At 38.4% G+C, this 13,209-nt stretch overlaps 1 protein-coding gene across 3 annotated transcripts in view; it reads left to right on the forward strand.

Moving 5' to 3' along the window:
- The window catches only part of PDCD6IP (programmed cell death 6 interacting protein), a 31,709-nt gene extending 18,873 nt beyond the window's left edge, over positions 1-12,836 (forward strand). For 2 of the 3 annotated variants that reach the window (XM_054384891.1, XM_054384887.1), the window contains exons 8-18: positions 1,523-1,745; positions 2,505-2,628; positions 3,322-3,499; positions 4,022-4,133; positions 4,689-4,858; positions 5,634-5,882; positions 7,175-7,309; positions 8,197-8,291; positions 11,153-11,285; positions 11,642-11,847; positions 12,615-12,836. In XM_054384891.1, coding sequence (XP_054240866.1) covers positions 1,523-1,745; positions 2,505-2,628; positions 3,322-3,499; positions 4,022-4,133; positions 4,689-4,858; positions 5,634-5,882; positions 7,175-7,309; positions 8,197-8,291; positions 11,153-11,285; positions 11,642-11,847; positions 12,615-12,783 — 1,794 coding nt within the window. In that variant the 3' untranslated portion in view covers positions 12,784-12,836. The remainder of the gene's footprint in view (positions 1-1,522; positions 1,746-2,504; positions 2,629-3,321; positions 3,500-4,021; positions 4,134-4,688; positions 4,859-5,633; positions 5,883-7,174; positions 7,310-8,196; positions 8,292-11,152; positions 11,286-11,641; positions 11,848-12,614) is intronic. The other variant, XM_054384888.1, reaches the window with a different exon arrangement.
- Positions 12,837-13,209: the final 373 nt, after the last annotated feature.

Consider the following 13,209-nt stretch of genomic DNA (forward strand, 5'->3'; position numbering starts at 1 on the left):
CACAATAGCTAATACAACAGATTTGTTAACAAATTTTCTGAGTAATGTTACTGGGAAAAAAAACCAAAAACAACAAACAAACAACAAAACCAAAACATAAACCAAAAATCTAAAGAAACGACAAACCAGCCCCCAAATGTTAGAGTTCTGCTTGGTCTGTACGTAACTCCTTTCCTGCACTCCTGATTTAAATCTAAATCATATTTGAAAAACGTACAGACAGTTGGATTTTTAATCTTCATAGGTTTTTTTGCCTCTTGTCTGGTTTGTAGTGGGACTCAGATGTTGGTAGTGATTAAGGACTTCTCATGTTTTAAGTCAGGCAGAGAAAAAAATTCTTTCTTCCAGTTCCCTGGTCTTTGTGGGGAAAAAAAAGAAGGTGCTGCTTTCACTGAATTTCCGGGATCTGTGTGCAATATCTGTGTACTGATACTCAGGAGAGACTGTATCAAAAGACTATTCAGCCTGGAGTAAAGAAGGCTCTGGGGAGACCTTGTAGTGGCCTTCTAGCACCTGAAGGGGGCCTACAAGAAAGCCAGGAAGGGACTTTTAAAAAGGGCTTGTAGTGATAGAATGAGAGGGAATTAGAAAGAAATTCTTTACGGTTATGGTGATGAGACACTGGAATGGGTTGTCCAGGGAGGTCATGGATGCTCCCTTCCTGGAGGTGTTCAAGGCCAGGTTGCATAAGGCCTTGAGCAACCTGGATTAATAGAAGGTGCCCCTGCCCATGGCAGTGGGTTGGAACTGGATGATCTTTAAGGTCCCTTCCCACCCAAATCATTCTGTGATTCTGTGATCATGTTGAAAGTTTCTGCCATGCATTTTTTGACTTGCAGTGGGATTAAGTTTGAAACTTTTTGTATGTTTGCATGACAATGAAGCACGTGTACGGTCTTCTAATAGCAAGTTGTGTTACATTACTGAGTGGTAGACAAAGGCATGTCTCTTCTCTTGAGTTTCAGATCTGCCTAGCAGACTCCTTTTCTAGCACTCTATTGTAACAGAATATTAGCATCCATTAGTGTGCACCCTTGACAGGTCTAGCTATATCAAATTTACTGTCATTGTTAAGTTAGATAGGAAATTAGCTTGGGTTGTGTTACAAGGAAGTATCCCTTCATGCCAAATAGATAAAGTTTTGGTGATTTTAATACATTTAGTAAGATGAAAATTAAATTGTTTTTTCTCTAGAGTTATTAAAATACATCTTCCATAATTAAACTGTAGGCTTAGTATCCTTTTGATTTATTTCTTTTTTTCTTTAAAACCTTTTGCATTTTGGGGAAGTCATAGTGAAGCTGTTGTGAGACAATAACTTGGTTACTTTTCTGCTTAAACTATTTTAATGATCAAAATCTCTTTTTCTCTTTTTGCTACATGGAAGAGAGAATATTTTCTTGATGGAAATAATATGCACTGGCAGTAGTTAGTTGGCTAACTGAAAAGCTCATCTGTTTTTTTAAGTATCCATCAAAGGGACAAAAGTTAGTATTTTAACTTTAACTCTTTTTTGTTTTAGCATGCAGCAGATTTGATGAAAACTGTAGCATCTCGTTATGATGAGTATATAAACGTTAAAGATCTGGTTGACAAAATCAACCGTGCGCTTATGGCTGCCAAAAAAGACAATGACTTCATTTACCATGATCGGGTTCCTGACCTGAAAGATCTAGAGTCCATTGGAAAAGCCAGTCTTGTCAAGTCTACTCCAATTGTGATTCCCCTCAGTCAGAAATTCACTGGTAAGCTGATGGTGTGTGAAGGTCACAGGATAGTTGTTACCTTGTGAAACATACAGCCACCAAAGTTCGTTCATACCATGAAAAAGTTAACATTTGTTCTTGATTTGCACAAAGTACACAGCAGTGTCTCTGAAAGCACCATTTTCTTTTCGAGTTTGTTGTTCTACTACTTGATGGTAAAAAGTACCACAAGTACCACAGGTTGAAAATCAGTATCTACAATATACCCTTCCCTTAAAGATTTCTTTCAGCAACTGTATTTTCTACATTAAACCAATCTTCTTAATTTCAGAAGGGACACTAATATAAGGGAAAAGTATCAAATTGTACAACCTCAACTAACATTAGCTGCTGGCGTTCCATAAAGCTGAAAATTCTCAGTTTATTGGCTGTACAAAGGTGTTCTGAAAAATGATCCTGTCTTCCTTTTTGCATTTTCTTCCTTTAAAGAAGGCAGACTCAGAAGTTTAAACCAGAAGGAAAGTCTGATTTGTGATCCTACAATTATTTTAAATATAATGCCTTTAAATGATCTCTAAAATGATTTCCATCTTGAAACCAGGAATCTAATCTAAAGACCTGTAGAAATACATTGATTTTTTTTTTTTTTTTTAAAGACATCTTGGGGAGTGGGGGAGAGTGCCTTAAACTGTTTAGATGGGTCTCTGTAGTGCAACCTGTATTAAAGAGCTATGAAGATGTTTGTGTCCTTCTACCTTTACAGTGCAACTTGAGTAATTTCTAATGCTTTAATTGCAGACCTGTTTGAGAAGATGGTTCCATTGCAAGTTCAGCAGTCTCTCAGTGTTTATAACCAGAGAAAGGCAGATCTAGTAAACAGATCAATAGCCCAGATGAGAGAAGCCACAAATCTGGCAAATGGGTAAGTATGGCTTTTTGTTGGACTTACAAGAAGAGTTCTGGGACAGCCTAGAATGACTGGTTGCCTTGCAGCATGCAGACATCTAGATGACAGCATGCTAGGCTGGCAAACTCAAGCTATAGCAAGGGTATTTAGAACTACTTTTCTGCGGATGTTAAGTTTTAAGGAGTTAATATGTAAAACAGTATTTGATTTTTTTCTTCAGTTCTTCATTTTTAGGAGTCTTGACACTGGCTCAGAAAAAATCCCAGTTCCATTAATCTAGAATGATCTTCATATTCGAGTGGTCAGCTTGATTGTGCCAGTGACTCAATACATGATACCTTTCCCCCCAAATCTTCTTGTTTAAAATAAAGAATATATTTATATCAAGTTGAAAGATAGGAATGTAACTCAAGGCATTTGCTTCTCTATCTAGCAGATAGCTACTCCTGAAAATGTTTGCCCTATTTTGTAAATGCTAAAAAACTAGAATTGGTTTAGCATTTAATAGCTTTGAAACTTATTTCAGGTGAGATATGCACTAGGAATTAATTTAGAATTTTCAGTTTAAAATTTCCTTCCAGGAGTACTTTGTACTCTTTCTGTTCCAGCTGTCTGTGTGATTGTTAGTTTGCATAGCAGTGTTATTTGCAGGATAGAACCATCTAATACTACAGACAGCTTGCTCTTTTAACATGTTGACTTTTTCAGTGTCTTGGCTTCCCTCAATCTTCCTGCTGCTATTGAAGACGTGTCTGGTGATACTGTTCCTCAGTCTATTTTGCACAAGTCGAAGTCTGTGATTGAACAGGGAGGAGTTCAGACTATTGATCAGTTGATCAAAGATCTGCCTGAACTGCTACAAAGGAACAAAGAAATTCTAGATGAAGTAAGCTCAGCAATCACTAACACTAAAGCATTCTTCAGTAACACCACTGCTGAACTTTTAACATGGCAATAGATCAAGTATACGAATGCCCAAAATGCTTGTAACTTTAATAGCACTTTATAAATATGCCATTTGATTTTTACGTCCATACAACCATGTCTGTAGATGCAGTGTTGAGGAACATGGTGTAGTGGTGGATTTGGCAGTGCTGGGTTAATGGTTGGACTTGTTCTTAAGTGCCTTTTCCGAACAAAACTATTCTATGAAAAATGTTGCTGTCACATGTGGATGTTTCCCTTAACAAGCATTTTGCTTTTTAAATGGTTAGAGGGAGTGGGGCAGGGGGAAAGGCATTCTAAACAAATCTCTGTGGTTTGTACTTTTCATGTCAGTTTTTATTTGCCGAGTAAAATTTATAAAGAACATCTAAACATTCCTCATATTCTCTACGTTAGCTGTATATTTTGTAGCTGTTTCATGTTTAGAATGGCATGTAATACATGTAATGTTTCACTCTTGTAGTCACTAAGATTATTAGATGAAGAGGAAAGTACAGACAATGACCTGCGAACAAAATTCAAGGAGCGCTGGCAGCGAACGCCGTCCAGTGAACTCTACCAGCCTTTAAGGACGGGTAAGTTTCATGTTTCATGTGCTGGATTCTGGGGATGCTTGAGAAAGGTCCGTTTTCATTATGTAAATTACAGTAGCTTTCAGTGCTCTGATGTTGTCTTGAAAAATACAAATTTCACTTTAAGAGAGGTTATGCCAAAATACTCTTCTTACAGCCTGCACCATTATTTGGAGTTGAGAGATGTCATAGGGAATTCGCTGCTGCTTTTGCATCCCCGGAGTGCACGTGCATGCAAAAGTTTCAGAAGGCATATGCAACGGATATCAGTTGCCTTCCTAAAGAATCTGCTTGCAGATAGTCTATCTTTATTTAATAACATCTTAAAAGAAATACTTCCTGTCAGGATATTCTTTTCTCTTCGATTTGGTGTCTGCTTTTTTGCCTAGTTTATGCACTATTTGCAATGTAGCATAGAAGCTGAAGTTTTAATAACTTTATGATATGCAGGTTCATAAAATTCTACAAAGGCTTGCTAAAAGCATGAAAACTGCTGCTGCAAAGTTTGGGTGAAGTGTTCTGAAATGAAACAGCTGGTTTTCCTCTTCCCAACACCAGAGGGAGCCAATTACCACAATGTGTTGAATAAAGCTGTGCAGGCCGATGGGCAGGTGAAGGAGCGCTATCAGTCCCACCGGGATACCATTGCGCTTCTCTGCAAGCCGGAGCCGGAGCTCAACGCAGCCATTCCTTCTGCCAACCCAGCAAAAACGTTACAAGGAAGTGAGGTGAAGCATTGAATTCTGTTTTGAGTAGAAGTGCTATTTGTCTAACAAAGTAAACTTAAGTGAATTGGTGTGGAAGCTGATCCTTATTTAGATGCTCTTGTTTCTGTAACAGTTGATCTGGGAGGTAAATAACAGTTGGAAATAAATTGTCATTTTGTTTAAAATCTGCTTGCTTGTATTTTGTTACATTTCATGTGAGCAAGTTCCATTTGCCATGGGCAGGAGAACTGGTTAGCTATTGTAAAAGGAGCATTTTGATGATTTTTTTTTTTTTAATGTAGGGTGGTGGAATGTAGTGCTTGGGTTCTTGAGACAGTCAAGCACTTCAAAAGATACGGCCCAAAACTTTAAAGTATTAGGCCATTCCATCAACTTGTTTTCTGGGAGAGTCATGACTCATCTACAGCAGTATGCTTCTCTTTCTCATAAGCATGATTCAAGTCAGCATTTTTGTCTGCCATTTTTAGAATATCCTATTGGAAGATAAGTGATCCATTGGAAAAAAAAAAGATCGGAAAAATTAAAAAAGACTCTGTAGCAATTCAGTGTTGTTAGTGGAAGCAAATCTTTACAGGAGCGTATAGCTTGAGAAGTACTTAAAGATCTTTGTTGCATTACATTTTGTCTTGGTTTCTCATCTTAAACACATTTATAAACAAATACTTGTGCAGTAGGCGTGCCAGCATCAGTGAGGAATGCAAGAAGGAAACAATAGTGTATACTTCCACATTTCTTCCTTTGAACATGCTAATTTCTGACAATTTTTATTGCTTAGGTTGTTAATGTTTTAAGAACTTTGCTGGCCAATCTAGATGAAGTTAAGAAGGAGAGAGAAAAACTGGAAAATGACCTGAAATCTGTAAATTTTGACATGACAAGCAAATTCCTGACTGCACTCGCGCAAGATGGTGTGATAAATGAGGAGGGTATCTCTGTGACTGAGTTGGACAGACTTTATGGAAGTTACACACAGAAAGTGCAGGAGTCCTTAAAAAAGCAGGAAGAACTTCTCAAAGATATTCAGGTACAACACCACCTATGTATTCCTTCCTCTTAAACTGAGGAACAATGATTCCTCTAACTTTAGAAATCTCTCTTCGTTTTCTACTCTGTTTTCCTTGTCACACTGTCATAGGCCAGTTTACTCCTTTACTCTTCTGATCACTGAAAAATACAGGGGTGCTTTTGGTATTGACTGGAAAGAAATTTACATTTTTGGCATACTGTCCCAGAGCTCCACTGTGAAATCTCTTGGCCTTTTTTTTCTTTTTTTGGACCCAGTTCTGCAGATGACTTTGCCCTTAAAAGGGTGTGTTACAAAGTTTTTGTTTTGTTTTGTTTTCTCCTCATCCCATCTTAATATTTCTTTCTGGGATAACAGGAGTTCTGTTCTTACTGTCTACTAGAAGGTGCTTTTTGAGTCTTAGAAGTACATTTTGGTTTATTCTAAATTGCTGTTTATAATTGGCTTGACTTCCAGCATGTGCAAAGCTTGTCAAAGTGAATGAGAATATCCCCAAGTTTATTTATAAAATCAACGTTAGCTTGTCAGTAACAGTACATCTAGCAGAAGAGCAAGTTTTGGTGCCTGGACAAGGGACAGTGGTGATTTGTATAACGATAGGACTCATTTGTGCAGCTTCTGACTGCAACTTGGATTTGCAAGAATCAGAGACCTTTTTCTAAAAGGGAAAATTTTGTTTCTTTGTCACCATATAGCCCACGTTTTATATTTGGATCTCTTAACTTTATATACTTTAAAAATCTTGATGGATACTACTTTGAATGTCCTGGAGTTCGGCTGCTTCTAGCAGCTGACATAGTCTCTAAGTTTGCTTGTTTGTTTATTTTCCCAAAAGAAATGGGAAGTAATCCTTCTATTAAGTTTTCCACTTCGCTATCTTTTAATAGCCTTCCAATGTCAACCAACGTTGAGGTAGCACTTCTTAAAAAGACTAACTTTCAGTATGATTTTATGAATATCAATGGAGGGAGAACACAGGAGAGAGCTGAATTAGTGTAGCCATTGAAAGAGCGCAGTTTGAGCTTGACAGTGAGATGAAGGTAGACCACAACAGGTAGCTAGCTGATACCTACTGCCAGTGAGTTACAATATGTAATAGTTCTGAAACATGCACTGCACTTTGGCAGGTAGCAACTACCAGTAAGTACAAGCTGTGGATGGAAGGTGAGGAGAGGCAGGTATTGGGAAAAAAGGGGAGAAGCAATGAATAAGAGGGGAAAAACCATGACAGGGAATCTTACATGGGACTAGTTTGCATCATTTTCACTGCTTCTTTTTTCCTTTCTTTTAAGAACACACATCAGGATTTCTCAAAGATGAAACAATCGAACAACGAATCTAATTTACGAGAAGAAGTTTTGAAGAACTTAGCTGTGGCAAATGACAACTTTGTGGAACTTCTGTCCAATTTAAAAGAAGGCACAAAGGTATGGTAAGGCTGACGGGATGGGAGAATGCTTCTATGTTATTTACACAATGCATGTGAATCAAAAATCATCATAAACTTCACAGACGTGCTAGGTAAAAGGTACAATTTTGGTAATTTAACTGCTGAAGAGAGGACAGCAAGTTGCTTGAATTTTGAGTTTTGACAGTTGTGAAATGCTTCTTTGTTCCTCTCTGAAAAGTAAGCTTTTCTGAGCCTTGCTTTACATTAAAATAGGAAAAGTTAATTACAGCTGAGTAACTGGTGCTAAAGTACCCAGATGAACCATTTTATCTGAGGAATTCTTTCATCTGTTCTCCCATGGTGTTTAATCACCTTAGCAAATCTGTGGTTTATTTACTGCTACTGCATATGTAAGGAGAGATGAGGAGGACTTTATTTTAGGTTGGGTTTTTTATTGATCTGGGCTTCTGGAAAGTGTCTTACTGCTTCTGTATTAAGTACTTTTTGCTGTTTTACTGATAACTCACTAGAGGGGAAAAAGAAAATAAAACTGTCATGTTCATACAAGTGAAATGCATTGAACTGACTGAAAGCAGTAAAATTAAGAGAAAAAAGTATCCTATAAAAATAGTTAATCACTGGAAGTGATCTTGTTTTAGTTTTATTTTCTAGTTATCTTAAACTGTATGTATGGACACCCCCCCCCCCTCCCCCACCCCAAATGTCATGTTACAAGGATGGACAGCAGCTGACTATTTGTTTTTGAAAAGCAGAATAAAATGGACTAGCAAACTTCACTGGAATGGCGAGTTCAGGGCACTGTAATACTGCAATGTCTATAAGCAGATCACTCTGTAAAAATATTCTAGTACTGAGTCTGAGATTACTGACTGAACATGTTTATGTGTTTTAATTCTTCCCTAGTTTTACAACGAGCTGACAGAAATCCTGCTGAAATTCCAGAACAAATGCAGTGATATTGTCTTTGCTCGCAAGACTGAAAGAGATGAACTGCTCAAGTAAGATTTCAGTGCTTTAAGCATTGTAGAAATGGTTAAGTATTTAAGAAATTAATCTTTGTTTATTATTTGATGAAATGAGAGAGAATAGGTGTGTTAAGACTATCGCCTCTTTGCATGAATATTAACCTCACTCTCCTCTTCCCTGAAAAACTAGGAAAGTGATAGAAATAAATGGAAAAAAATTGGAAGTATGCTCTGCTGTTCCTATATACAATTCATGTTATCATGATTTCTCTCTCAGTTTTTGGCATGTGTTTGTTAATGTTCTTTCCTTTGAGGAACTTCTGATTTCTGTAACTTGCTTCTGTTGTCATTTTGATTTGAGGAACTGGATAAATGCTTTAGCACGTGATTGCTTTCCATATGCCCAGTGTGGTGGCAGGGAAAAATGTTGGTATTCCGCCTCTGCTCCATAGTCTGATCTGGTTTTATCATTGTTTAGATATATGGGTTGGCTACAGTGGTGAGGAGAGAAGCAGATTTTTGTCCTTCATGTGAAAGAAAATACCTGATATTGTCATAATCCCTCATGTGTGACAGGGCTAGTATATAGCATGCTTCAGATGTGACTGTTAGGCTCTGCTCTTAGGAGTGAAGAGGCTTGTCTTGGAATTGGTGTTCTCTAGCAGAGCACAAAGTCTTTTACAAAAAGGGTTAGTTGTTACTGAAGTTTCAGTTGGTGAAACTGCAGTTGTTCTGTGCAGGTACCATATTGTGAGTGGGATGCCCAGCCCTCAAATTTTGCTTCTTCTAAGTTCATCCTTAGCAGAACTCTTCTCTTTAGCTCAGTCTGAGTATCTCACCTCTCTAATATGATAACATTCTGGGTTAAAGCTGCAGGTTTAGTGTTGATAAATCATCCAGCTGAATCTTGCCATGCTGTCTTTTGCTGACAGCTGTTCACTGGCATGAAACCATGCCAGGGTTAGGGGCAAGGACCACATTTGGGATGTTTGTAGTATACATGATGCCCAACCCACAGTTTGAGTGAATAAAATATGTATTTTGCCTCTTCCCCAACCACAATAAAATATTGACTGTGGGCTGCATCTTCACTTAGTAAAAATAAATTTGTTTAGATGGTTTCTCATTTAGAGCTAGATAATTTTTTTTCCACCCCTCATAATGATTGCCTGTTGTGGGGATCAGCTTTGGTAGTATTTTAAACTTCTCATTTAATATGTTCAGTCACTTTGTGGTTCAGAATGTACTTGTCTCTGAATGGTACCACTGTTCTGGAAGCCATCAGTCTTTGCATTGTGATTTTAAGAAGAAAATTCTTACTTCCACCTCTCTTGTCATCTTCTAAATTTTGCCATTGTTAGTTTTAGTGTAAGGCAATGTTGAGTGGTCACTATCTACAAGAAGCAGTTTGAGAGATATGTATGCATGTGTAACACAGCATCAAGACAGTATTTCCAGCTTTTCCTCCATTGCTGCTTGTTACTGCAGTGGTAACTGCAAGGACCTTTTCTTGAAGTTTTCATTTCAGTCTTGATTTTTCTACAAAGAAGCTTCTGCAGAAGCTGCCAGTTTTGTTCTTGTTTGGAGCTTGCCTTTGCATGCTGTATGATAGCAGCCTGCAGCAGTTTGTTGCTACCTTGACTCCTTTGTCTTGTTTCAGAGTGGCAGGTTCCAACTTCTAGCTGTTATGTATTGGTCATCTATCATTTTTACATAGAATTGTCTGAAATTTTAAATGGTTCTTAAAGTCTGTCTAAAGAAGCTGCCCAGTCTCAAATACTGAATTTTTGTGCTAAGAAATGTACTACATGCTTCTGAATGTGTAACTTAAAAGTGTTTCCCTGGGGTTTTCCTGGCAAGCTGACTGTAAAATTACACTGTTCAATGGCAGCTTGTAGTACAACATGACACCGAAGCCACCTTGTGTTTTATCGAAGTATCTTACCAAAAGTAATTACAAGACTAGAGGTAACAGAATAGATAACCTGAAAGCACCTGTGCTGGGCCATTAAATTTTTGTCAGGGATTTTTTGGTAGTTATGCTTACCCAGATATTATTTATATGCAGTATTACTTAATTAAGGGCACTCTATAAGCAATGTGATGTTGCTTTTCTTCTTTGAGCATCTCTACATGTCAGAATTCCTGGAGTTTACTGTTATCCTTTTCCATAGCCTTGAAGTTTCCTTAGGTTTTGGGCAATTTACCATGTTCCAACCTATCATGGCGGAAGACCTCTTTGACGCCACGGGACGGTGCCCACAGTCACAAGTGTCCAGTCGGGCCGACTGTTTAGTTGGTACCATAAATCTGGCCTTGTATTTCTGTGATATGACACCAGATGGCAGAATAGGGGCAGCCTGTTAGGATTACCATTTGCAGTGGGAATCTCGTAATGATTACAACTCTCATGACGCTGTCACGTACCGATGACTGCCATCTAATCGGTAGCGCCGACTACCAACCGGCTATGACGACAAATGGGTGGACGGGCCACCCTTACTTAACCCGGAAAGTGACATACCTCGGTATGTTCTCTAAATAGCCTTGAAGTTGCCTTAGGTTCTCAGGAAAGCTTCCAAGTTGCTAAATGCTCTGACTGGTGTCTGAATGCTGATCTCAGAGCTTTTGGCTAGTTCAGTGTTCTATACCTAATAGTAAGTTGGAATGTAAAGACATTAGAACATAAACATAACAGTTAATCAGAGGGTTGGCTACAGGGTAGTTTTCTGGGGAAGTGATTTGTACTCCAAATGTAGTTGGAGCTAGCTCAGTGATCATGCTTTCAGTACTAGATTTACGCTGTTGCATCTTTTTAGCTTAGCTTGCTGAAGTGTAAACCAAGCAATTCTTAATTAAATTCAGCTGTATGTTTCCTTGTTTGTTTTCAATAGAGATTTGCAGCAAAGCATTGCTAGGGAACCCAGTGCTCCCTCTATTCCTTTGCCTACATATCAGACCACCGCAGCTGGAGGAAGTAAGCCTGCTGCATCATCGACTCCTACTCCAGCACCCAGAACCATGGTGGTAAATATGCACTACAGAACTAGTGGGCTGGAAACAGAAGGTCCATACCTGGGAACTTCAAACTGATCTGTGATTTGTCTCTATCACTCCATAACACATTGGTGCATTTCGAAATGTTTGAAGTGAAACAGAAAGTGAAGTCTAAAGGCTTTGCACAGGGGTGTGTTAGGTACTTGTGGTGTTCATAATGTGTAGATTTGATAATTTACCGATTTTTAGATGCTTTGCATTATTTTCAGTATAGACTAAATACAGAATGTCTATTTAAAATGAAAATCAACTCCTCATATAACAAGAGCTTTTCCTTCCAAAGCTTCCAGAAAGAAGCACCAATTTAATTCACTTTCTCTTTTTAGGGGACTAAACCACAGCCACCAGCACGGCCACCACCACCAGTGATTTCTGCAGCAAGCAGTCCCTCTTCTGCATCAGTACCCTCTGGAACACCTGCAGCTCCTGCTGCTGTTCCTGCTCCTACTCCAGGAACTGGTGCACCTGCAGCAAGCACTGCACCTTCACAGGCACAGGGACCTCCTTACCCAACTTATCCAGGTTACCCAGGGTAAGCTGTGGGAGTACTTAGCAGTTCTTTGCTATCCTGAAAGCACTTGTTTGCTGCATGTGGTGACATCTTGAAATTGGTTATTGTTGTAGTCTTTAGTGATTTGTTTTTTTAATTATTTTTTCCTTTTAATCGTGTAATTCTTACTGAAATTATTTGCTGCTACCATTTGTGGGAGGATTCATTTTTAAGCTTTTGTAACTTGGCCTTTTTAAAGGAGAAGGAAGATAGGACTGCAGTTTCTTAAGTGTGCATTGTGGACTATTGCCAGCCTTTGCATGATCAGTTGGTGTTACTTATCTCAGTAGTGCTGGCATATCTCATTTTTCAAATCTTGGGATCTTGCCAAAGATGATGATAAATTCCAGTTGAGTTGTGTGCTTTCTTCTTGTGCTTTTTCTCCATGTTTCTGGAGTCAGGAGGAATTGAAGAGTGCTTGCTCTTTCCTTCAGTAGCAGGCTCAGAAATGTTAAAACACATACAACAATATTAAAGTGAAGAGAATCTATTTAGATCAGTTCTTGTTCCAGCAAGTTGCTTTTACTCCACCTGCTGTCTGCATTTCTGTTCCACACATCGTAGTTGTTTTCTTTTAAAAGTTTGATCGTTGAATGTTCCCACACTTGCTGCTGCACAAAAAGGAAAATTGAAGGAAAGCATTTGTGGTGACGACATGTCTTTTTGTATCTATTAACGAGTAGTTGTTTGCAAATTAACATCATCAGTGTTTCGCAACTAACATTTGCTTTTTTCCCACCTCCCCACAGGTATTGCCAGATGCCAATGCCAATGGGGTATAATCCATACATGTATGGTCAATATAATCTGCCATATGCTCCCTCACCTGTGTATCCAAACCCTGGACAAGCACCATATCCACCACCTCAGCAACCTGGATACCCTTTTCCTCAACAGCCTTATTATCCTCAGCAATAACGTATCTGCAAAGAAGCTCTGCTTGTTAAAATTTGGGAGAAACTGGCAATAAGCATACTAAAACTTCTAGCTTTGGTTAATGTACCATACTGAACTGTATGCAGTCTGTAACTCCTGTTTATTGTTAACTGCTTCAAAATGTCTTAGATTGTTTTTGTTTTTTTTTTTTTTTTTACACTAAAGACTTCACAAGATCCGCTGCAGTGGTTTAGACTGTAGACTAATGCCAGAATTAAAGCCTAAGTCAGTGGTCTGAAACTGTACACTACATGTTGGCTAGACCAAAATAGTTCTTTGCAAAAATTCTCTAAGTAACAAATGGGTTCAGGTGAGAAAAACTAAGCAGTATGTGAACTGCGTGTGATACATTCTACGGATCCTTATAGCATTTCCTTCTATACTCTATTGGTTTGTATTTTTTTTTAA

The sequence above is a fragment of the Indicator indicator genome, chromosome 11 (genome assembly GCF_027791375.1).
Source record: "Indicator indicator isolate 239-I01 chromosome 11, UM_Iind_1.1, whole genome shotgun sequence".
Classification (NCBI taxonomy): domain Eukaryota; kingdom Metazoa; phylum Chordata; class Aves; order Piciformes; family Indicatoridae; genus Indicator; species Indicator indicator.